Source organism: Mobula hypostoma, chromosome 4 (genome assembly GCF_963921235.1).
Source record: "Mobula hypostoma chromosome 4, sMobHyp1.1, whole genome shotgun sequence".
NCBI classification, from domain to species: domain Eukaryota; kingdom Metazoa; phylum Chordata; class Chondrichthyes; order Myliobatiformes; family Myliobatidae; genus Mobula; species Mobula hypostoma.
The window spans coordinates 115533360-115560283 of record NC_086100.1 but is presented as its reverse complement, the minus strand read 5'-3'; the positions used below and the strand labels follow the sequence as shown (position 1 = coordinate 115560283).

At 40.3% G+C, this 26924-nt stretch overlaps 1 protein-coding gene across 5 annotated transcripts in view; it reads right to left on the bottom strand.

Moving 5' to 3' along the window:
* Positions 1-25693, bottom strand: part of rapgef2b (Rap guanine nucleotide exchange factor 2b) — a 393855-nt gene extending 368162 nt beyond the window's left edge. For 3 of the 5 annotated variants that reach the window (XM_063046416.1, XM_063046417.1, XM_063046415.1), the window contains exon 1: positions 25027-25692. In XM_063046416.1, coding sequence (XP_062902486.1) covers positions 25027-25095 — 69 coding nt within the window. In that variant the 5' untranslated portion in view covers positions 25096-25692. Of the gene's footprint in view, positions 1-25026 lie in introns of all 5 variants that reach the window. The other 2 variants (XM_063046413.1, XM_063046414.1) reach the window with 1 other exon arrangement.
* Between the last annotated feature and the right edge of the window lie 1231 nt (positions 25694-26924).

Here is a 26924-nt window from a genome sequence, read left to right as displayed (position 1 = left end):
AATATAATGCAAGAGCATAAAATAAGGTTAAGGTAAAAAAGAGGAAACAAAATGGATGTAAAAATGTAGTAAGCCAAACAGATATAGCAAGTCAGAAAACCTTGTAGTTACATGGCCCTTTACAACTTCAGTCAAAAGGAACAACCATTGGAGGTTTTTTTAAAAATGTGTTACCCCTCTTGCAATGTAGACAACAAAGTGTTAATCTGTGCAGAGCGAACATTCTCAAACAAGACAATTATGACAATGTGATCTGATTTTTTGTTGATTGAAAAATCTCGGTGAATGGGGACAAGTGTGGCTGTAACAGAGGGCAAACGATTTCTGGATAGGTTGGAATTTCTAGTCCTACTCAGAAAGTGGGGATGGAGGAGAGAAAGAAGCATAGCGCAAATACAAAAATATATGAAAAAGTCAGGCATAAAAAAACAGCCAGACACAGATAAGAAATCAGAGATGACATAAAGATAGATTTTAATATTGATAGAACGGGAGGCAGACACAGAGGCAAGGGGGATAGATCCAAATAGTTGGTGGCTGATGGAGCCATGCACATATTTACCAAAACAGCAGCCAGGATAAAAAGCAAAGTCATGCAATGTACAAATGCAATTTACTTTCCAACCAATTAAGTGAAATGTTGAAACTCAGCTGGCCTCTTATGTGCTCTTTACCTTCATATAATTCTCAGATTAAACTGCTTAGTACACTACAGACTTTCAATGATGCTTGGAAGTCCAAAGCAACCAGGAGCCCAGAGAGCATCTGAATTCTTACTGTACTGCTCACCACTGAAGGACCAGATGTAGTTCACATCTGGTTCCTCAACTCTAAACCAGGAAGGAACAAAAGTGAGCAACACACACAAAATGCTGGAGGAACTCAACAGGCCAGCCAGCATCTGGGAAAAGAGTACAGTCAACACTTTGCACTGAAATGTTGACTGTACTCTTTTCCCAGATGCTACCTGGCCTGCTGAGTTCCTCTAGCATTCTATGTGTGTTGCTTGGATTGCCAGCATCTAAGGATTTTCTATTGTTTCTGATAGGAACAAATATGAATGGGGTTGCCAACCCTGTGGGAAAAGTTGAGGTAAGAATGAATCATTTTGTTGTATTTTCATGTTTAAAAGTTATTTATTTGCATCTTAACTGGCTTTGTGTTATTAATTCTTTTGGATTACCAAAATGAATTTGGAGACATGAGAGACTACAAATACTGGAATACAGAGCATGTTGCTGAGAGACGCAGCAGGTCAAACATCATCTGCTAAGGGAAATGAACAATCGACATTTCAGATCAAGATGGATCTGGCCTTGACTATCCAGATCTTTCTGCAGATGATACCTGGCCCACTGAAATTTTTCAACACTTCATGTTTTAACCAAAATCAATTTGGTTGTTTTTAATCATCTCGACAGAAACAGTGAAAAACTGTTCAAAACCTTTTAGCCACAACAAGATGTCAAAGCTATAAAGCCACTATAAAGGTAAAGTACAGTCGGCCCTCCTTATCCGTGAGGGATTGGTTCCCGGACCCCTCGCGGATACCAAAAAGCGCGGATGCTCAAGTCCCTTAATCAACCTGTCTCAATACGGTGGACCTTAGGACCCAGTGGAACCCCTGACCTTATTTAACCTCTCTCAGTGTAGTGGGCATTAGGACCCAGCTGCAGAGCTCTGAATCCGCAGTGTTTCTGTTCGCGAAAATAATCACGATCGCGATTTAAAATAAAGTGTAAATAATAAAGCGATCGGAAAGTGGTGAAACGCCATCAGTCACTGGAAAAGCGTTAGGCTACAGTCGGTCAACGATCGGAACAATTTTAAAGGATAAAATGAGAAAGGCCCTGCCCGATTAAAGCTACAATTATTACTAAGCAACACAGTGGTTTAATTATTGGGTTTTTGATTCTCCACATCAACCCAACACCGATGGAGAGCGCGCTCGGGAGCGCTCTGTCACTGGATCGAACTCAGGAACTTCCATTCCCGAGCCCGGCGCTGAAACGTACGTTTCTTAAGTATTTTATATGCACAGAAAGGTAAAATATATACTAAGACAAACATTTGACTAACTGATGCTAAATAATACCGGATGTATCTGTTCTGACTTACTTAGTAAGAGAACTTCCGGTTTTTTTCCCATCCCAATCCACGATAACCTACGCACATCCTCCCGTATACTTTAAATCATTTCTAGATTACTTATACCTAATACAATGTAAATGCTATGTAAAATAGTTGTTATACTGCATTGTTTAGGGAATAATGACAAGAAAAAAAAGTCTGTATATGCTCGAACAGCAAGTGCTGGAAGAGTACTTCCGGGTTTTCTCGATTTGCGTTGAATTTGCGCATGCGGAACTCATGGATAAGGAGGGCCGACTGTAATCTATCTTTTCACTTAGCCATTAACACTGTGCTTTTGTGTGGTTTAAATTCTACTCCAAATTACAAACAAAACATTGATTCCAAGTCTTTATATTTTGAAATGTAGAAATACAAAGTTCATGATTAGGTCATAATTGTTTCCACCATCCAATTACCATATTCCTTCTCCACAACTATGATAAAATTGATTTGCGACATTCTTCTGTCACCTCAAATCATAATTAGTTTTTGCAGATTCTAAAATTCTGTAGAACAGAAAACTGATAATGTAGACAAGATTAACAGAACAAAATACCAGGGAATAGAAGATTTTTCTTGACTGTCAACCTTTTCTCTACACTTAACATGACCATTTATTTATCCACAAAAATCAACCATTTGGTGTTTGTGAAGTATCACTTTGCACAAATTGACTTCAATGTTTTGTTCATAACAAGCATGACCATAACACAAAGATGGCCACAAAATGACTCTAAGATTATCCTGAAAATATTTAAGGATATAGCAATTCTTCTTTACGTTTTGTTTTAAATATCTAAAAGACTCTTCCTTTCTTTATTTCAACAAGGCTGATGCTTGTATTAAAGGATTATAAAGGTTAACCTCAAGCTTTTTGCTTTAAAATATGACTGAGGGAAAAATGCATAAAATCACAAGGAATTAAATAACTTAGACAAGGTTAATCTGCAATATAAAACTATTAACAAGCAAGGTTAAAATTATAGAAAGGGAAAACATAAGAAATAGCAGGAGATAGATAGATATTTTACTGAGCCCAAAGGAAATTACAGAGACACAGTAGCATTGCAAGTGCACAGGTATACTAATATTAGAAGAGAATTAAGAAAGAATTTTAAAAAGTTAACTCAAACAGTCTAACAGGAGAGGAACATCACTTCCTCAACTATAGGTTGACTCATTATAGACCCTAATGGCTGAAGGTAAGAGTGACCTCAAATAGCACTCTTTGGAGCAGCACAGTTGTCTTAATCTATTATTAAAAGTACTCCTCAGTTCAGTCAAGATGGCATACAGAGAGTGAGAAACATTGTCCAGAATCACCAAGATATTCCATAGGGTCCTTTGTTCTACCACAGCCTCCAGTGTGTTCAGTTTGACTTCTATAACAGAGCCTACCTTTCTAATCAGTTTATTGAGCCTGTTGACATCACCCATGTTGATGCCATTGCCCCAGCACACAACTGCGTAGAAGACTGTACTGGTGTCAACACACTGGTAGAACAGGCGAAGGAGAGGCCTGCACACTCCAAAAAAGGACCTCAGTCTCCTCGGGAAGTAGAGGCAACTCCAGCCCTTCTTGTCCACAGCCTGTTGGTGCTCCATTCAAGTCTGTCATCCAGGTGCACCCCCAGGTAATTGTAGGTTTTCACCACATTCACGTCCTCACCATCAACAGTAACAGGAAGCAGTACAGGCTTAGTTTTCCTAAAGTCCATCACCATCTCCTCTGTCTTACTGATATTGAGCTGCAGATGATTCAGTTTGCACCAATTGACAAAGTCCTCCACCAGGCCCTGTATTCATCCTCCCATCCTCCCTTTATACACCCAACTATTGCTGAGACATCAGAGAATTTCTGCAGCTGACATGACTCAGTGTTACATCTGAAGTCCAAGGAACATCCCTAGAACAATTGCCCTTGCAATGGTCTTTCAGGCTTAGCAACAGGGGGACCAAGTTCTTCAAAAACTCGTATATGTATACACCTCCAGTGACATCCTGCTTCATTCCTCCATAATTTGCTCCCCTATTCTCTTAAAGAAGCAGCATCTGCCATCAGACACAAAATCTCATCCCCAGCACCCCACTGGCTTAGTCAAGGGTTCCAAAAATTACACCAAAGTTTTGAACAATGTTTTGCCTTTAAAGACAGTCCCTTCAAATAAAGGAAAATTCTTGATAATTAAAGTAGGGCATTTCAGGTAAATCAACTATTTATGATTATCTCTTTAGAATACAAAATAAATGCTCTAACATCTTTCATTACCATGGAAATTTCGTGCCCAGAATTCAGTAACAATTAAGACCATAAGACATAGGAGCTGAATTAGGCATCGACCTATTGAATATGCTCCACCATTCAATCATGACTGATGAATTGTCCCTTTCAACCCCATTCTCCTGCATTCTCTCTGTAACCTTTGACACACTTACTAATCAGGAACCTATCACCTTCCACTTTAAATATATCCAATGGCTTGGCCTCCACAGCAGTTTGTGCCGATGAATTCCACAGATTCACAACCTTCCGGCAAAAAAATTCTTCCTCATCTCTGTTCGAAAAGGAATGTCCTTGTATTCTGAGGCTGTGGCCTCAGGTTCTAGACTCCCCCACTATTGGAAACATCCTCTCCACATCTGTTCTATCTGGACCTTTCAATATTCAATAGGTTTCAATGAGGTCTCCCCCTCATTCTTCTAAACTCCAGTGAGCACAGGCCCAGAGCCAAACAGTCTTCATACATTAACCCTTTCATTCCCATCACCTCGTGAACCTCCTCTGGATCCTCTCTAATGCCAGCACATATTTTCTTAGATAAGGGGCCCAAAACCACTCACTCCAAGTACGGTCTGATCAATCTTTTATAAAGTCTTAGAATTACATCCATGCTTGGATAGAACAGGATAGTCTAGTCCTCCGGAAATGAATGCTAACATTGCATTTGCCTTCCTTACCACCAATGCAACTTGCAAGTTAACCTTTTGGGAATCCTGCACCAGGACACCCAAGGCCCTTTGTACCTCCGATTCCTGAATTTGCTTCATTTGGAAAACAGTCTACACTTTAATTCCTTCTACCAGAAATGTATGACCATACACTGTATTCCACCTGCCACTTCTTTGCATATTATTCTAATCTGTCCAAGTCCTTCTGCAGACTCCCTGCTTCCGCAACACTACTTGCCCCCTCCAACTATTTTCGTATTGTTCACAAACCTAGCCACAAAGTTTTCAATTCCATCTTCCAAATCATTCTTATATAACATGAAAGGAAGTGGCCCCAACACCCAGCACTGTGGAACACCACTACTCACCAGCAGTCAACCAGAAAAGGCCCCCTTTATTCCCACTCTTTGCCTCCTGTCACACCATGCTAGTACTTTTCCTGTAATACCGCGACTCTTGTCTTGTTTAGCAATGTGTGGCACTTTATCAAAGGCCTTCTGAAACTCCAAGTTAACAATATCCACTGACACTCTCTTACCTATCTTGCCTGTTATTTCTTCACAGAATTCCAACAGATCTATCAGGCAAGGTTTCCTTTTTGAAAACCATGCTAATTTTGGCTTATTTTATCATGCGCCTCCAAGTACCCTGAAACCTCATCCTTAATAATGGACAAGCATCTTACCAAGCACTGAAGTCAGGCTAACTGGCCAATAATTTCCTGTCTTTTGCCTCCCTCCTTCCTTAGAGTTGAATGGAATTAAAAACTATTAAAACTGAAATAAATAGTTCTCAGTAAAAAGCATTTGAAATTAAATGAAATACACAATTTAAAAAACTTAAGCAAACTAATTAAAACCTATACAGCTTCTTTTTTGAAGCCCCGAACTCTCCAAAAAAAAACAATAGGAGCTTTGGATCCTTCATCAGGGTCAATTTGATCCATGATCCAAGAAATGACTTTCCTAGTAAAAATGGTGAGGAATCACAATTATATTGGGCCCTAACACCGAATTCCATAAAAAGTATGATAAAGAAACCTAACAGACTTGGCATTCTAAATCTGCAAGTATGAGGCTTTTGTATTTGACACCTAATGAGTGGAAGTCCTTGACTTGCTGCCATATCAACAGAGAAACACCATTCATTTACTGATGAGATTCAGGCTATTACTTTTTAAATGTTTCTGAATAATTGTCCTTGACAAGTTTTTAAGTCAGAGCATTGCAAAAACAGCAGTCAACATTTTGTTCAGCGAGTCTGCAGACAGATCTTGTTTTGTCCCACTGCCCACCACTCCAACTCCCCAGTGACAACATTATTGCTGTGCCCCGCTTGCATACAGAGGCTTGCCTTTTCAGAACAGAATGAGTTTCACCAACATTTTCTATTTTGACTTCCAACAACCACAGCATTTTTCTTTTGCAATATACTTAATATTTATCAATGACAGACTATGGAAATGAGCTCTCCACCCTGTGAGCCATAAAATAAAAGAAGGAGCATTATAAGCAGTGTAGATGATAGCTTTAAATTACAAAAAGATGTTAAAGTGAACAGGCAAAACTAGTGCAAACAGCTTTCAACATAGCAAGCAGATGTGACATCCTGTCCTTTGGAATGCTAGTCTTTATATCCAGATGACCAGAAAATGTGGTGTAGAAATTACACTGTAGCTATACAAATCCTTACAAAGTGCTTGTACCAAGAGTTATTTTGGGCATTTCATGGAGAAATTGGTCTTGAGGAATGCAGTACAGATTCACCAGAATAACATCAAAACTTTGTGATCCAAAACACAAGGAGTGGTTATATAAACTTAGGTTATATTCGCTGGTTGGGAGGTGATTTAATCAAAATCAAAGTTGATGAGAATGTATAGTATGGACAAAAGCAAACTACTGCCGTTGATTGCGGATCCGAAAATTATTAATCAGTCTAAAAATTAGATGCAGTCTTTCAGGAGTGAAGCTAGGATGCACATTTACCACCAAAATAAAAACAGAAAATTCTGGAAATACTCAGGTCAGGATCCATTTATGAGAGGAAGGCTAATCTGCTGAGTATTTCCAGTCTTCTATTTTTATTTTAGATTTCCAGCATCTACAGTTCCTTTGATTTATATTAACCAGCAAACTGCAGAAGAAATTTGGAACAATGCCTGCAAACAGCATTTGTGCAGATGGTTAATTAATAGTATTAAAGGCTAAGGAAAATGCAGGTAATGTCAAGTTTGATCACCATGATCTTAATGAATGACAGAAAAAGCCTGAAGTGCATTGATTCCTCATTCTGTTTTAAATGTTTTAAATGTTTTAAACCCAAATACCTAAATATCTGATTCATTCATAACAAAAATATACCGATCCTGGTCAATCCTGCACCTCTGAGTCTTATGTGAAAATGAGGAGTGACTCAGAAGCAACAATCCAACATATTAATACTTGTAAAATCCCACTTTTTTAAGTCAGCCTTCTATCACCATCTCCTAGTATGTCCTGTCCAATCTGAATCAGAATCATCACTGGCACATTGTGAAATATGTTTTGTAGCACAGTACAGTACAAGACATAAAAATTACGATGTAACAAAAAAAGTAGAGAAAGAGGAGTAGTGAGGTAGAGTTCAGGTAAAGAGGCTCCTAATAACGAAGTTAAGTAAAATTGTTTCACAGCTTTCAATTCCAAATCAACCCAAGGTGGTCATTCATTTTTATCAATCCAATATAACCAAGAACACACATAACATATATTAACCGCCCAATTAATACATTCTTAAATTAGGCAAAGCAAGACCTCCATCCTTTTTTTAATTTTTGTAAATATTTTCCAATTCTTGTCTTTTATTATTCCAAACAAAAGATGAAATAATAGAATCAACCTGATCAAAAAACTTCTTAGTTTAAAAAAAAGGAATATTTTGAAATACAATAAAAATTTTCATAAAATCATCATTTTAACTGCAGCCAACTAACGAAAGTGTAAGTGGATTCCATCTACAAAATAGTTGCTTCATAAAATCCACTAAGGGAACCAAATTAGCTCTATAAAGGTCCCCATAATTTTTAGTGATGGTAATACCTAAATATTTAAAAGAGTCTGTAACTTTAAAAGGAATGTCATCATATATAAAAGCAGAATCATTTAGAGGAAATAATTCACTTTCATAAAGGTTTAATTTATATCCTGAAAACTTTACAATTTCATTTAATAATTTCAATAAACTAGGAATGGATTCTTCAGGATTCAAAACATAAACTAAGAGATCATCAGCATAAAGGGAGATCTTATGAATAGTCCCATTTATGGAAATTCCTTGAATATCTTTAGCTTCATGAAGTGCAATAGCCAAAGGTTCCAACACCAAATTAAATAACAGGGGACTTAACGGACATCCTTGTCTCGTACCCCGCGAAAGTAAAAAAAAAAGATCTGCAATTATTAGTAATAATAGTAGCAATAGGGCTTTTATATATCATTCTAATCCACTTAATAAAATTAGTACCAAAGTTGAATTTCTCTAAAATGCTAAATAAGTATTTCCATTCAACTCTATCAAACGCCTTTTCAGCATCAAGAGAAACAACACATTGAGGACTCTTAGAAAGGGATGAGTGTATAACATTTAACAGTCTCCGAGTATTAGAAAAGGAATAACGGCCTTTTATAAAACCTGTTTGGTCCTGAGAAATAATTTTAGCTAGAATATTCTCCAGCCGATTAGCCATTATTTTCGAAAGAATTTTAGCATCCACATTTAATAATGAAATAGGTCTATATGAAGCGCAATCAGTAAGGTCTTTATCTTTCTTAAGAACTAAAGAAATAGAAGCTTCATAAAATGTGGGAGGTAACTCTCCTAACGAAAAAGAATCTTTAAGTGTTTCCAACATATATGGAGAAAGCAATTCTTCAATTTTTTTTTATAAAATCCTACAGAAAAACTATCCAGTCCAGGAGCTTTACCAGATTGCATTGAAAGAATAGCTTTCTGAATTTCTTTTTCAGTACAGGTGTCCCCGCTTTTTGAACGTTCGCTTTACGAAATCTCACTGTTACGAAAGACCTACATTAGTACTCTGTTTTCGCTTTCAGAAGGTGTTTTCACTGTTACAAAGAAAGGCAGCGCGCGATAAAAAATCAGCGTGCAAAAAAATCAGTGCACCATAAAAGACAACGCGCGCCCCGAGCAGCCGCTCTCCCCCGGATTCGGAATGGCATTGCTTTAACATGTTGCATTGAGCAGCCGTCAGCAAGACGAGTTCTAAGGTGTCGGAAAAGCCTGAAAGAGTAAGGGTGTTACACTTAGCATCTAGACATAATTAAGCGTTTCGATCGTGGTGAACGAAGCAAGGACAAAGTGAGTTTGGCTTGTGGAAGCTGACGAAGATGATGTTAAAGAGGTTTTGGTATCCCATGACCAAGAACTAATAGATGAAGAGCTGATGCAATTGGAAGAGGAAAGGAAAACAATCAAAATCGAATGCAACCGAATGCAGAAAGTGAAGCAACTGCATGAGATTTTCGCTGCAATGATAAAGTACGACTTTAATTTTGAAAGGGTACGTAGGTTTAGGGGATATTTGCAGGACGGTTTGAGTGCTTACAAACAACTGTATGATAGAAAAATGCGCGAGGCTCAGCAGTCAAACAAGCCTTCCACATCAGCCACAGCAGACGACGAACCTCGACCTTCGACATCAAGGCGGGCAGTCATACGAGAAGATGAGCTGCCTGCCCTGATCGACGATGAGATGACACCCCCCACCACCCCAACACCCGGGCCCCGGACAGATACTGTACCGATTCGCGAAGAACGCAGCGGTAGCTGGGAGGCACACAGCACAACTTTAAGAAAAAAGCCGAAATAAACATGCTAGTTAATTAGGTGCCGCCTAGCACGTAATTGTCGGCCCAGATCAGAGGCGATGCAATCGCCAATCGCCTATGATCTGCGCTGACATTTATGTGCCAGGCAGCACCTAATTAATTAGCATGTTTATTTCGGCTTTTTTCTTAAAGATGCGCTGGGTGCCTCCCAGCTACCACTGCGTTCTTCGCGGCAATGTATCGGGTCGGCGGACCGGAGGGTGGGGGCCACTGCACCACCCAGCCTGCGACGACTCAGTCTAACACACCATCATCAGTGTGCTCGGCGCTGTTTTCCCAATTCCAGTAAGTGATACTACACTGTACATACATTATTTCTACTTTATATAGGCTGTGTATTTTTACGTGTTATTTGGTAGATTTGGCAGCTTCATAGTTTCGAAGTTACTGGAGAGCACGTTTATGCCAACAGCACTTGTGTGAGATTTTCTGCCGAGAGCGCTTGCGTGAGATTTTCGCTACGGAGATCTGTGCAGGCAATCGTTGTAGAGAAGTATTTCTACTTTATATAGGCTGTGTATTTATCATATCATTCCTGCTTTTACTATATGTTACTGTTATTTTATGTTTTATATGTTATTTGGCATGATTTGGTAGGTTATTCTTGGGTCTGCGAACGCTCACAAAATTTTCCCATATAAATAAATGGTAATTGCTTCTTCGCTTTACGACATTTCAGCTTACGGACCGTTTCATAGGAACACTCTACCTTCGGATGGCGGGGGAAACCTGTAATAGGAGTATCAAGAGTTTGTTGATCTTCAACTATGCATTTTCTAAGCCATTAATGTTAAATATTGGGGTAAAGATAACGATTCAGATCCAACTACTCAATTTAATGTTTCAAAAAACAATGCCTTGTGGAGATGAAGGTACGTATGTAAAGTACTTATTCAACAGAAATTATTGTCAAATGGTGTGAGGATCATTAAAGTACTAAAAATACACATGCAGATTCCTGAACATCTCAGTGCACCTATGCATCAACTTTGACAATATATTGTAACTTCTATAACTTCTATAACATATAACTTCTATAAATTCTTGTTCGTTTTGTAAAATTCTTTTTCATTATCAAAACATAGCTCAATTCTGTTAGACAAACTATTTGTAGCAAACCCTGCAACAGATTACATAGGATTCGGGAAACCAATATACTATTTGGTCTAATTAGTCTATACTCATATTTATGCAATACTGAAGGCTCCATAGGCCACTCGTCACCATCTTTTCTCTTAAGATGGTCTTAATTACCATTCACGTCAACCACATCCCACAGTAGGAAGTTGCAAATTCACCAAACTTTGAGGAAAAATACTTCGTCCAACTCTCTATCTGATTTTGCAATAAATACCTAGTTTAATGGGTTCAAGTTATGCTCTTACTTAATAGTTGTATCTTTACCATCCCAGTATCCACACTCAAAAACCTTACTAACTTTAGACATCTACTGAGTTACCTCCAAACCTTTAAGAGAAAAAATGTTCAGCTTTTTCAAGATTTACCAATAAGTATCGCCTCCCATTTCTGATATAATTCTTGTAAATCTTCTCCATGACCACTCCAATGCCACCCAGAACTGTCGTGGGTATTCTCCATGGTCTAACAAAACTTCACAAGAAATTTGGCATAACTTCCTTAGTTTTCAATTATACCCCTCTAGAAATAAACCCTAATACTTGGCTTTGTTTCCTTATGACCTTGCTAACCTGTAGCACCTCAACTAGTCCTGCACCTTCCAACAAATGCAATGTCTCCATTCTTCCATGGAAAAAGGTAGTAATTATCTCAGAACTTCATCTGCAAATTATTAGCCCACTTTACTAATGCCTCCTGTAATTATTTAGCATCTGCTCCGATCAGGTTCCTACCACAAATCTAAAAATTGTGCATTTGATTAATTCTATGCATATGGTTTCTATTTTTGGCTGCATTGCAGGTGCATCCTTTTTCCTGACTATGTACTTCTACTGCACATTCAGATTTTCCTAGATACATTATATTCAGCAATGCTTAACTCCTATAATGACTTTGCTATCATGACTGTATGTCTCAGTGACTCTATATTGGTCTGATTTCTTTCTACATACTGTACTTGTACAAATATTGATGGTGCATATTTTTCCTTTATTGCATGCATTTCAAAAATCTGAACACTAGACGGTTGACTGCCAGCTTATTATGCAGAACACATACAAACTCTCACCTCATAAAGGTACATAACAAACATTTAAGCAACACACACAAAATGCTGAAGGAATTCAGCAGGCCAAGCAGCATCTATGGAAAAGAGTAAACAGTTGATGTTTCGGGCCAAGAACCTTCATCGGCACTGGGGAAAAAAAGATTAGCAGTTACAGCAAGAAGGTGGGTGGAATAGGATGATCATTGACAGAGGCTGTGGGCAATGAGCCCCATCAATAATGACCTGGACTGTGATCTCTGTTTACCTTCATAACAGGAGAAAATTAATCATCTTGTTCTCTGCTGTGCAAATGACAGTGAAGTCAGTTTTGTTGAACTTTTGGATTAAGATTTTAAAGCTTCCCAATTTGTAACACAGTGATCATTTATTTCTTTTTTTCTTCCCAGTCCATTCAATCTAATGTTGTAGAGAGAAGCGCTCAAGATTCTCTGTTCATCAGTGATTAATAATAAACAATAATTGATAAGAAATAAAGGTGTAGGTTATTTTCTAAATGAAGAAAATTCAGTAATCAGAGGAGCAAAGGGACATAGAAACATAGAAAACCTACTGCACAATACAGACCCTTCAGCCCACAAAGCTGTGCCGAACATGTCCTTACCTCAGAAATTACCTAGGGCTACCCACAGCCCTCTGTTTTTCTAAGCTTCATGTACCTACCCAGGAGTCTCTTAAAAGACTTGGAAGTCCTCATGCAGTATTCCCGAAAGGTTAATTTGCAGGTTGAGCAAGTGGTAAGAAAGGCAAATATAATGTTAACAGTCATTTTGAGAGAATTAGAATATAAAAGCAAGATGAAATGCTGAGGCTTCATAAGGCATTGGTCAGACCACACTCGGAGTACTCTGAGCAGTTCTGAGTCAATGAGGGGGAATCTCAATAAAGCCTGTGAAATTTTGAAAGGCCTAGATTTGAGTGGACGTGGAGAGAATATTTCCTAATGTGGGGAAATCTAAGATCAGAGAGCACAGCCTCAAAATAGAGGATATTGCTTTAGATCAGAGATGAGGAGGATTTCTTTAGCCAGAGGGTGGTAAATCTGTGGAATTCATTGCCACAGACAGCTGTAGAGATCAACTCACTGGGTATATTTAAATCAGAAGTTGATAGGTTTTTGATTAGTAAGGGCATCGAAGGTTACAGTGAGAAGGCAAGGGAACGAGGTTGAGAGGGATAATAAATCAGCCATGATTGAGACTACTCAGCGATTCCATGGGCCATATGGCCTAATTCTGCTCCTGTTTGTGGGGTTTTGAGTACTTTATTGTTGCCAAACAACTGATACTAGAGCGTACAATCATCACAGCGATATTTGATTCTGCGCTTCACGCTCTCTGGGGTACAAATTGATAGTAATTTAAATTATAAATCATAAATAGAAAATAGAAAAGGGAAAGTAAGGTAGTGCAAAAAAAAACAAGAGGCAGGTCCGGATATTGGAAGGTACTGTCCAGATCCGGGTCAGGATCCGTTCAGCAGTCTTATTACAGTTGGAAAGAAGCTGTTCCCAAATCTGGCCGTACGAGTCTTCAAGCTCCTGAGCCTCCTCTCCGAGGGAAGAGGGACGAAAAATATGTGTTGGCTGGGTGGGCCGTGTCCTTGATTATCCTGGCAGCACTGCTCCGACAGCGTGCATACAGTTGTAAGAAAAAGTTTGAACACTTTGCAGTTACCTGGTTTTCTGCCTTAATTACTCATTAAATGTGGTCTGATTTTCATCTTAGTCACAATAATAGCCAAACACAATCTGCCTAAGCTTATAAAACACAAACAACTGTACTTCTAATTTCTTTATTGAACATATTGTTTAATTATTCATAGTCCAGGCTGGACAAAGTATGTGAACCCTTATATTTAATAACTAGTAGAACCACCTTTAGCAGCATAACCTCCACTAAACGTTTCCTGTAACTGTTGATCAGACTTGCACAACAGCAAGGAGGAATTTTAGACCATTTATTCCTCTATACAAAACTGTTTCAATTCATCAATATTTCTGAGAAACTTTGCATGAACAGCCCTCTTCAGGTCATGCCACAGCATCTTAATTGGGTTAAGTTCTGTACTCTGCCTTGGCCACTCCAAATCACAAATTTTCTTCTTTTTAAACGATTCTGTTGTTGATTTATTCTGTTTCAGATCATTGTCTTGTTTCATCATTTAACTTCTATTAAGCTTCAGGTGACATTCTCCTGTAAAATGTTTTGATACAATTTTGAATGCATTGTTCCCTAAATAACTCCAAACTGTCCAGGCCCTGAGATGCAAAGCAGCCCTGACCCATGATTCTCCTTCCACCATGCTTCACAATTGAGATGAGGTTTTGGTGTTGGTGTGCAGTGTTCTTTTTTTCCTCCAAACAAAGCCATGTGCATTTCTGCCAAAAAGTTCATCTTTTGTCTCATCTAGCCACAGGACATTGTCCCAGAAGCATTGTGGAACATCCAGATGGTCTTCTGTAAACTTGAGAAATGCAGCACTGTTTGTTTTTTGGAGAGCAGTGGCTTCCTCCTCATGAGCGCCATTCTTGTTCAGTGTTTTTCTTATAGTGGGCACATGAACAGAGACTTTAGCAAATTCTAGAGATTTCTGCAGGTCTTTTGCTGTTACCCTTGGGGTCTTTTTCACCTCCTTCAGCACTGCACAATTGTGCTTTTGGTGTGATCTCTGCAGGACGCCCACTCCTAGGGCGAAGAACAACAGTACTGAATTTCCTCCATTTGTAGACAATTTTTCTTACTGTGGACTGATGAACACACAGGTCTTTAGAAATGTTTTTCTAGTCTATACCAGCTAATGCATCTCTACCATCCTCTTCAAAGGTCCTCTGAGAGTTGTTTTGATTGAGGCATGATGCACATAAACAGATCTTTCAGGAGAAGAGCAGGCTCTGTCAGTAACCTGACTTTGTGGGCCTTTTTCTTATAGGGAAGGGCACCTCTACAACTCACACCTCCAAACTCATCTCATTGATTGAACAACTGACCCCAAATAGCTTTTGTAGAAGGCATTGCTCCAGAGATTCACATACTTTTTTTTGATCTAGAAGTGACTGTTTAAATGGTGTACTCAGTATCGACAAGAAGTAATTTGTGTGTTATTAATTTAGGCAGATTGTGTTTATCTATTATTGTGACTTAGATGAAGATCAGACCACATTTTATGAGTAATTAATGCAGTAAACCAAGTAATTGCAAAGAGTTCACAAACTTTTTCTTTCAACTGTAAGGCAGGGATATTCTTTCCTATCTATTTGCATATCAAATCTGCCATTTGACTATTTATTATAGAAAGAGCAAGTGGTCCTGAAACTTTGCTGAATCATACACAATTTTCTCTGTCCATTCAATATACAATGTGCTCAGTTAATCTTATCATGACAGATTCTGCATTGCATCTGTTCCCGATTGCGTAAAGCATTAATCTTGGCCAACAGCCAACACCAGGAATAACACCTAGTTGTCACACGTTTTACTCTACCTTACAGAAATTCTCACAGAATATGTCCTCTACTTCAAATTAACATTTTCACTTAAATCTCTTCTCCCTTCAACACTTGGCAATATTATGACTGAAGTTTTCTAAATTCTGAATACACCTTCTCAAAAGTGCCGACACATCTTGAATGCGCACAATCTTCTAATTAGGACCCAAGGGCCAAAACATCATCCTTAAATGAAACCTGTTATTCCTCAAGAATTCTTCCAAATAGCAAAAGGATCAATAATTTAATTTTAAAACAACACGGGTTATGTTATAACTACGGGAGAGTAGCTGAATACATCAAAGGAAATTTTTTCAATTACATAAGAGTCACGTGTGGTATTCCCTTCTGACAAAAATGGAAATAGACCTAATTTATAGCTGCCATATATTAATTTTGCCAATCTAAAAATTAATTAAGTCTCACACAAATAATTATACAACTACCTCTGGGCCTGGCTGCTTGGGGAGCAAGATCAAATTTCTATTAGAATCTACCCAAATATATTTGTGATACAAAATCACTCTCTCATACTTAAAAAAACAGACAAAAGGCCGATGCTATTATTGGTTATATATTAAAGAGATGCATAAACAGAAACAGTTGCTGCTCCTGTACCAGACTACAGTAAAGAACAATATGAGAAATGCCATTAGGTTCATTATGAGAATTTCTCATAACTGCTCAAGAGTGATCTGCTTTCCATATGTACAAAAAACTATTTCACAGTTCAATATAATTTCATATTTACATGTTACAACTGTAAAATATTAACTTTTTAAATGTCCATATCTGATATTACTTAATTTTTACATACTGTCCACAGATACCTGTGATAATAAAAGCATCGTAACAAAAGAAAGCAATCCCATTTGTCTCGTCAACGTTCTAAGGTTCTAGTCTTGGCACATGATAAGAATTATCTGCCTTTAAATGCTTCTTCATTTGTGCCTTGGAACATTTCTACAGCCCAAATTAGTTTTAACAATTCCGAGGGAAAATAATGAAAGGAGGAGATGCTCAGAAACTACCTTTATTCTAAATCAGACAATTTAAATGACACAGCAACACACACAAAAAATGCTGGTGAACGCAGCAGGCCAGGCAGCATCTATAGGAAGAGGTACAGTCGACGTTTAGGGCCGAGACCCTTCGTCAGAACTAACTGAAAGAAGAGTTGGTAAGAGATTTGAAAGTGGGAGGGGGTGGGGGAGATCCAAAATGATAGAAGACAGGAGGAGGAGGGATGGAGCTAAGAGCTGGAAAGTTGATTGGCAAAAGGGATACGAGGCTGGAGAAGGGAGAGGATCATGGCACGGGAAGCTGCAGGAGAAAGAAAGGTGGGTGGACCCAGAGGATGGGCAAGGAGTTATAGTGAGAGGGACAGAGGGAGAAAAAAGAGAGAAAAAGAGGGAAAGAAAAAATAATTTAAAAAAATAAATAAGGGATGTGGTGGTACGAAGAGGAGGTGGGGCATTAGCAGAAGTTTGAGAAGTCAATGTTCATGCCATCAGGTTGGAGGCTACCCAGACAGAATATAAGGTGTTGTTCCTCCAACCTGAGTGTGGCTTCATCTCGACAGTAGAGCAGGCCGTGGATAGACTGTTACGAGAATACACATAAAATTAAGATGTTTGCTGGCCTGGGCTAGCATCAGTGGCATCAGCAGTCGGTCTGCCACCTGCCCTCAGGGGAAGGAGAGATAAGGAACAATGGAGCAGCGTCTGGAGATGTGTAATGAAGGGATGTGGGAGGAAGAGCTGTCTGGAGCGGCTCCCCCCTTTGAACCCTGAACTGTTTGAAGTGATGGACAGGCGATACCCCAGCAGGGGGATAAAAAGGGACAGGTTCGCTAAGACAGACACACACGCCACCCGAGGTAACGAGACCCTGGAAGCGGTGCGCTTCTCACGAGTGGGTGAGAAGTACCAGACAACGACAAGGGTGGAAAGGTACGATCAGCGGGAACCCGGTGTGTGTCCGCCCTTGCCTGGGTGCCGGGTTCACTGCAGAGGATCGACCGCATCTGGAGGAGGGGTCACAGTCGGTGACCTCAGGTGACATCACCAAGGACCCGCCCAAATGCTGTTTGTGAGCCATCTCGCTGGTCTGTGAGTGAAGCTGTGCTGAATGATGAGTTGTTCCTATTCTATGTCTCTCTTCCCCACCTTGTCCATCGCCATGACAACGATTACTGCGAACTGAACTACAAACTGGACTGAACTTTGAGTCATTTTGAAATTGGTCATTTACCCCTAGACAACGATAGAGCTTGATTGATGCGGTTATCTTAATTCTGTGCACATGTGCGTTTATCATCGCTGAACTGTTGCATTTATTATCCTTTCGATTAATGTGTTGCTTGTTTCTTTAATAAAACTTTCTTAGTCCTAGTACTCCAGACTCCAACTGAGTGATCCATTTCTGCTGGTTTGGCAACCCAGTTACGGGGTACGTAACAAGACATATCAGAATGGGAATGGGACGTGAAATTAAAATGTGTGGCCACTGGGAGATCCTGCTTTCTCTGGCGGACAGAGTGTAGGTGTTCAGCAAAACGGACTCCCAGCCTGCGTTGGGTCTCGCCAATATATAGAAGGCCACATCGGGAGCACCGGACGCAGTATATCACCCTAGCCGACTCTCAGGTGAAGTGTCGCCTCACCTGGAAGGACTGTCTGGGGCCCTGAATGGTGGTGAGGGAGAAAGTGTAAGGGCATGTGTAGCACTTGTTCCGCTTACAAGGATAAGTGCCGGGAGGGAGATCAGTGGGAAGGGATGGGGGGGGGAACGAATGGACAAGGGAGTCGCGTAGGGAGCGATCCCTGCGGAAAGCGGGGGGAGGGGGGAGGAAAAGATGTGCTTAGTGGTGGGATCCTGTTGGAGGTGGCGGAAGTTACGGAGAATTATATGTTGGACCCGGAGGCTGGTGGGGTGGTAGGTGAGGACAATGGGAACCCTATTCCTAGTGGGGTGGCGGGGGGATGGGGGTGAGAGCAGATGTGCGTGAAATAGGAGACATGCGTTTGGGAGCAGAGTTGATGGTGGAGGAAGGGAAGCCCCTTTCTCTAAAAAGGGAGGGCATCTCCCTTGTCCAGGACTCTTAGACCTGCTCTCAAACGCATCTCCTCCATTTCACGCACATCTGGTCTCACTCCATCCTCCCGCCACCCCACTAGGAATAGGGCTCCCCTTGTCCTCACCTACCACCTCACCAGCCTCCAGGTCCAACATATAATTCTCCATAACTTCCGCCACCTCCAACTGGATCCCACCACTAAGCACATCTTTCCCTCCCCCCTCCCCGCTTTCCGCAGGGATCGTTCCCTACGTGACTCCCTTGTCCATTCCTCCCCACCATCCCTCCCCACCGATCTCCCTCCTGGCACTTATCCTTGTAAGCGAAACAAGTGCTACACATGCCCTTACACGTCCTCCCTCACCACCATTCAGGGCCCCAGACAGTCCTTCCAGGTGAGGCAACACTTCACCTGTGAGTCAGCTGGGGTGATATACTGCGTCCAGTGCTCCCGATGTGGCCTTCTATACTTTGGCGAGACCCGACGCAGACTGGGAGATCGTTTTGCTGAACATCTACGCTCTGTCCGCCAGAGAAAGCAGGATCTCCCAGTGGCCACACATTGTAATTCCACGTCCCATTCCCATTCTGATATGACTATCCACAGCCCCCTCTACTGTAAAGATGAAGCAACACTCAGGTTGGAGGAACAACACCTTATATTCCGTCTGGGTAGCCTCCGACCTGATGGCATGAACACTGACTTCTCAAACTTCCGCTAATGCCCCACCTCCCCCTCGTACCCCTTCCGTTATTTATTTATATACACACATTCTTTTTCTCTCTCTCTCTCTCCTTTTTCTCCCTCTGTCCCTATCACTATTCCCCTTGCCCATCCTCTGGACTTTTTCCCCCCCTCCCCCTTTTCTTTCTCCCTCGGCCTCCTGTTCCATGATCCTCTCATATCCCTTTTGCCAATCGACTATCCAGCTCTTGGCTCCATCCCTCCCCCTCTTGTCTTCTCCTATCATTTCGGATCCCCCCCCTCCCACTTTCAAATCTCTTACTAGCTCTTCTTTCAGTTAGTCCTGACAAAGGGTCTCGGCCCGAAACGTCGATTGTACCTCTTCCTAGAGATGCTGCCTGGTCTGCTGCGTTCACCAGCAACTTTTATGTGTGTTGCTTGAAGGCAACAATAAAACTTATTTTTAAAATAATGACATCAATCATCTTCCACAGCAGTTAATTTGAACATAGCAAGGAAGCTGAAAGTACACTAAACAGCTGACTATAGTACATTCTTCACAAATCACTGCAGTTTTGTATTCAATAACCTTAAAGAAAACATTAATCAGTAGAATAGACAAAGTAAAAAGATATTCTGCATTTGAGTTTAAATTATTTATACAAGCTTCAAATAAAAGAAATAATGGAAATGCCAAGATGTCATTTGTATTTTAAATATAAAATACTACTTCAAAAAATTGTTCCAAGTGGTACTGAAAAGTTTAAGAATGTGAAAGATATTCAACAGCCCTGATCACTTAGCTGGTGGAATGGAAACTCACTGGCTGTCAAAGGCAATTCAAAGGACCCAGAAGGCTGTCTGGATGGAAATGCAGCTCTACAGCCCAAGCTGCCAGTGGAAGACAGTGCCATAGTCTATTTTGAAAGAAACAGTATGCCAAAGCGCAGGCAGCTAACAGTTTCAAGAGAATTCAGCATCAGCCCCATCAACATTCCTGTCCCCAGGCTCCTCGTTGAATTCTTCTCCACAATCTCTCTCATACCCTCCCATATTCTCCTTCACTGCTCTTCCTCCTCTTTCCATCTAGCCTCCCTCCTCTTCCAAGACGGAATTACAGCAGGACAGACTCAGAGGGGAGGAATTCCAATATGCCACGGGCTGAAGTGCGATCGGAATCTGATTATGAGGTTAAGAGATGTAGGACCTAATGAGGGAGAAAATGTGACTACTACACTATAGGATGGTGATGTTCCACGGTATCAGAGCACTGGGAAAATAACTGGGGGTAGCTCAGGTTAGGCAACAATGAAATAATTCATGGTCTAAGAAGAGGGTGGCCAACAATGGAAGATGGGTTGTCAGTAATTTGGCAATGATGAGAAGGAGCAGTCTGACCTATGTTCCAAAAATAGTAAGCGACCTCAAAGTCTATGAAAGGGACTAAGAGCAGGTTGGGTAGAAAGAATTCAGATGTATTTTAACCAAGGGCACTGTGACAAACTTAAAAGATATTAAACTTTTCTTTAGTCAAAAAGTAATTTTTAAAGCACGCATGCAATCTTCTGCCCATTATCGTATAAATCTAATGTATAAAAGAAAATTACATTCTGGATTGGCATGGTCACTTACAATCAGTACAATTACCACTGCTCTCTGTAAGGAAATTTTATATTCTCCCTGTGGCAATGTAGGGTTCCTATGGTTACTTCTTTTTCTTCCCATATTCCAAAGACATACGGTTAGGGTTAGTGAGTTGAAGGCATGCCCTGCTGGCATCGGAAGCGTGACGACACTTGCGGGGTGCCCAGTAAAATCCTTGCTAATTTGACTTGCCACAAATAAAGTATTTCACTGTATGTTCTGATGTACATGTGACAAGATAATCTTTATCTTGATTCAAGTACAATATCGAAGAAATCATTTTCCAACCTTGAGATTTGCTTGCTCACAGGTAGTCACAAAGCAAGAAACTCAAAAGAACCCAATTTAAAGGAAAAAAGTAAAATAAAAGACCAAAACTCGATGTGCAAGAGAAAATATATATATATATATATAAATAAATCATGCAAACAATTGAAGTGAACAACGGAAAAAATAAACCCTCAGATCTGAACCCTGGAGCAGCCCAGAGTAGGCCTACAGCCTCGCTTATCAGTTCATCATATCAGGAGCACAACAGCTGGGGCAATCTTCATAGCCTCAGCATCATGGAGATGACCATCGCAGCGGACGAGCGAAATCAGCTCTCCACCTGACCAACACCCTGTCTTTTCAGTCTATCTGGGCCAGCATTCAAATTCACCCAATGACGGAACAGCAAAAGGCTCCGGCGCTTTGGAGAGAGGAGTGAACATCACAGAGAACGAGCAAAATCAGCTCTCACCTCCAATCTAGGCCGACATTTAAATTGTCTAAACAGCGCATTGTACCCTGCACTAGGACCCAAGCACTGCAAAAGGCCCCAGACCTAGACTACGCTGCCTTGCGACTCGCTCCATTCCCAGATTTCATTGCCCAGCCCGACGCCACACTCAAGCTCTTTGTATCAGCTCAGCTACCAGAGCAATCCAACCTCGCACCCGGGCCAGTTGTACAAGCATCAAAATCGAATCTCCTCTGTCTGGGCCCCAACTTCTCCTTACGGCACCCAAAGCAATCCAACCTCACTCCCAGCCAGCTATACGAGCATTGGAATTCCATTTGCATCACTTCATCCCCCAAACTCACCTCGCCATCACTCGCTCCTTCACTGTTTGCCGTGATAATTTCGCACAATTTACCTCAGAAAAGGTACTTCTAGTGATTTTTTTAAATCAGTATTATGATGATAAGTGCACTCTAAGTGGCAACTACCAGATATACCTTTTGAAGTTTCTGATGTCATGCAAAAAGGCTACAAAAAGTAGAGGATACAGCCCAGTCCATGATAGGTAAAGCCTTTCCCAGTATTATGCAATTTACAAAAAGTGCTGTCAAAGAAAAAACAGCATTCATTATCAAGGACCCCCATGCCACTACCATCGGACAGGAGTTACAGGACCCTTAAGTCCCACACCAATAGATTCAGAAAGAGTTATTACCCTTTAACTATCAGGCTCCTGAACCAGCATAGATAACTTCGTTCGCCTCAACAACGAACTGACTCCACAACTATGGTTTCACTTGCGAAAACTCTGAAACTCTTGTTCTCAGCATAATTTATTTACTTTTAATTATTTGCTGATTTGTCTTCTTCTGCACAAAGTTGTTTGTCAGTCTTTATGTATATTTTTTTTTATAAATTCTCTTCTATTTCTTTATTTTCCTACAAATCCCCGAAAGAAAAAAATCTCAAGGTAGTATATGGTGACATATATGTATTTTGATAATAAATTTACTTTGCTGTGTATGTACAATCTGTCAATAGAGGGAACATATAGTTCGTGTTGGCACTCAGGATGAAATTACTTAAGGCTACCATATATTTTGCCTACCATGATGTGACAGCAGATTTCAAATTCCTCCAATATCACACAAAAATTATTACACTTTTTTAAATATTGTAAACATCATTCACCTTGATCAGAGTAAAAGTCTTCCAAATCACAGTACCTTTCTGCTAAATTGTGGCTCAATGGCAACATTTGCTGATTCAGTGACAGCAGTTCATTGGATTAATAACCTCTTGCAAAGCATAACTCATGCAAAGGGTATTCCCAAATGCATTGTTGTAACTGCTGGACAAGTGAATTTATCATCAAATTCTCCTTCTATGCTCACTATATGCAACACACACACTATACATAAAGATGTTCTTGATCAATAAACCACTATTAAAATAAGCTATACAATGGGAATCAAAGTCAGGAAGCTTACAACCAACACAGTTCAAGGTAATTATACTGTTTGTAGAACTGGTTCCTCCAAAATATAATTTTACATCGCATTTAGTTGGTAAAATTATAAGTATTACACATGTCATACAACAGAAATGTTTAAAATTATTAAAGGCTTCAACTCAGATGTGAAGTAATAAACACTAGTTTATAGTCACAAGTTTAACTCACTGGTATTTCAATACAATTTGTGCGTCAGACTAATATTACCCAATTGTTAAATATTATTCTGGTAAATTATTGAGGGAGCTATAATCCACAAATGCCTTCTTGTTTAATTCATTTCAAATTAATGATGTAATATTTCACCTTTAGAAAAGGCAGCAATAATTTTTGAAAAAGCCTTGAGTATACTTTCTGCATTTTATTACATATTATTTTACTCAGTATTAAGCTAAAATCTAATTTGACAATCCAACGTTTCAAAATTCAAATTTATTTATCTCCCCAGAAAGTAAAAACAAAAAGGTGTACAAATTACCTTGTGGGTGATTTGTGGATAAACTCAACCTCTGACAAAAAGCTCGTGCTTTCCTACTCATAGTGAAAAACAACCTCAACACATCTAGCAATCTATGTTAAAAATAAGGACAAGACATCCCAGAAATCTGCAGGTGGTAGGTTAAATGGCTGCAGTAAATTGCCCTTAATGTAGATAAGTGGCAGAATCTGGGACAAATTCATAAAAATGTGAGAAGAAAATATGTAATTAGTGTAAATGATCAGCACTGGGGCCTGTTTTGGTACCGTATTGCTCCATGGTATTATAACTATTTTGTCACAGAGTTAAACAATACCCTTCCCACCTCCAAAGAATCAAAGAAAGCTTTAATATCACTTTCACAAATGGTATCTAACTAAATCAAATCAAAATGTTACTAGTATTCATAGCTTCAAATGAAAAGAAATATTTAACTTAAAGTCATAAAAACTCCAATTCACAACTAGCTCTCTAAAGACACGATTTAAAATCCTTGAAAACACAAAGAGAAAGTTCCAATGACAGACTTGAGGTAGCAATGGATGCACTTACTTTCCAATATTCCCCGTGACATTCCAGCGCCAATTTAGCGAATGAGCTTTTGGGGGCAAACATAAAATTTCCCCGAAGGGTGAAAAAAACTGCATTTATTGGTAGATGAATTTGGATAAATTGGAAAACATTAAACAAACATAAAAATATGTAAACATTTTAGCACAGGTGGAACAGAGCTTGAAAGTATTTGCAAGCCTATAATATACAAAATAAGAATCAAAATTTATCACGGAAGTGTTTGACGTGAAATTTGTTGTTTTGAAGAGGTGGCACAATACAAAGACAAAACTGTACTAGAAATTGCAAAATAAATAGTGCAAAAAAGGGAGGTATGGGGTAGTTCGTGAACCACTCAGAAAAGAAATCTAATGACGGAGGGGAAGACGCTGTTTCTAACATACAAAGTAGCGTCTTTGGGAAGTTACTTTCCTCGTTGACAGTCTCATCTTATAAAAAGAAACTGGGGCTGAGGTCACTGAAAAGCAATTACAAATTAAAAATGTATCGAGTTTATTGCAGCGAAGTGATTGAATTTTTAAATAACAGCCATTAGAAGAGTCACACCTGTCTACAGAGAGGGCGCCAGAGGCCCATCACTCATGAACGGCAATTCCTTTATCAAGGAACCAACGCTATCTTTCCATTTCTATTTTATCTTCATTGCAGTCCGGGCTTATTTCACTTTACCTGTTGCGTCCTTTCAGTTGGGTTCTTCATCACCGCCTGCCTGAAGCTGTTATCCACATATGACGCCATGGTGCCGGCTGCGAGTTTCCTTGGATAACTTGGGCCTCGTCTCTGCTCCCCGTTTCTCTCCAACCCCTGCCCGTCTCCCGTGTGGCGAGACAGCGCCGGCGACGCTCGGGGCCACTCCGTGCGGCCTGTTCGCCGACTCCGAGTCCGGGCTCCGGCCCGAAACGGTCAATGCTGGTGGTTCGGCGCAGGCGCAGCAGGGCGAGCGGTGACGTCACTCTCGCTCTATCAATGGGGGCAGAAGCTTGGCTCCGATGATCGAAGGCGAACTCCAGCCCGGCAACGGCCCGCGCCGCCGCCCCTTCGCCCCCTCTCCCGCTCCCGCTCAACACAAAGCGCTGCGGCTCTGCACCACCGACCTAGCCGTCGCGGCTCCTTGCCATCCTTCATAATCCATCCCAATCCTTTTCTTCAGAAATCGTAAAAGAAAAAATTCCGTTTCACTGTCTTTGCCGCGATTCTGGAATAATGTTGGCAATAAACGCATGAAAAATTACACTTTCAGAACATATATTTTTTACATAAAGCGAAAAAAAATCCAATCGAATAGTGTTGTCAAATCCTTTCGTCGTTTCCTTGCAGTCAAGGAGAGCGACCTGAACTAGGCGCTTTGTTTCATCACAAGCCGAAAATCTTCAGGAGCCGGAGGAGGGGCAAATTTAAAAAAAAAACTCCTGGCAAAACTAAACTTCCAAAGAACTCACCCAGAAGCTCTCTACTGCCTCCTCATTCAGATCATCCAGGGAGGGGGAAACTTTCCCCTTCCTTGACAGCCAGAGGGCAAAAAAATGCAATACATGCCATAGAGATGAGAAGACACATCACGAGATGCTATGGTATGATACAAAAGACTGGTTAACTTTTCCGACCGACATTATACTGTATCTGAACCGTTCATCTTTCTTTTTATATTCATACTTAAAATGATAGATTATTTATTGAAGTTTGTACTTTGCTTATTAAGCAAATATGTACTCTGTATATGTACATGCCCTCTGATAATAAATTTACTTTGAACTTTGAAGATAGAGGGAAGCCATTCAACCCACTGAGTCCATGTCAGCTCAAGGTAGTATAATCCCAACTGTCCCATGCCTCTGCCCCCTTCCTATTTATTCTTTTTTACAAGCCCCATCAATTTCTTTTTATACTTAAATACATTAAGTAATCATGACCATCTTGAAGAAAGGGGCAAATAACTAAAATAACTACAGATGGAGCTCCCTGATGTTTGCCACAGGGAAAGCCCCCACCAGGACCTTGTATAATTACTGTCTACCTTTCTTTCTGCCCCAGCAAAACAGCCAGCATGATCAAAGGTTCTACCCACCCCAGAAATTCTCTCTTCTCCCCATCCCTTTGGGCAGAAGATGCAAAAGCCTGAAAGCACATACCACCAGACTCAAGGACAGCTTCTGCAGCACTATTGTAACACTGTTGAATGTTTCACTAGTATGATAAGCCACCTCACTGTGATCTTACACCTTACTGTCTACATGCATTGCACTTTCTCCGTACTTGAACACTGTATTCTGCACTCTGTTATAGTTTTTACCTTGCACAACCCCTCAGTGCACTATTCTAATGAATTGATCTGGATGGACAGTATACTGGACAAGTTTTTCACTTTCTTGGTACATGTGACAATAATACACCAGTTTACCAATTTATCTTTTCCAATAGCCAAAGAGATTTTCCATGAATTGCAGTACAACTCTGTCCCACCACAGTATGAGTCTCACAAACCACCCCCATGCTCACACTATCAGCCACCCTCTGCCTCATTTGTGGCAGAGCATGGTTCCCACATTAACCATCTAAGAAATCACTAA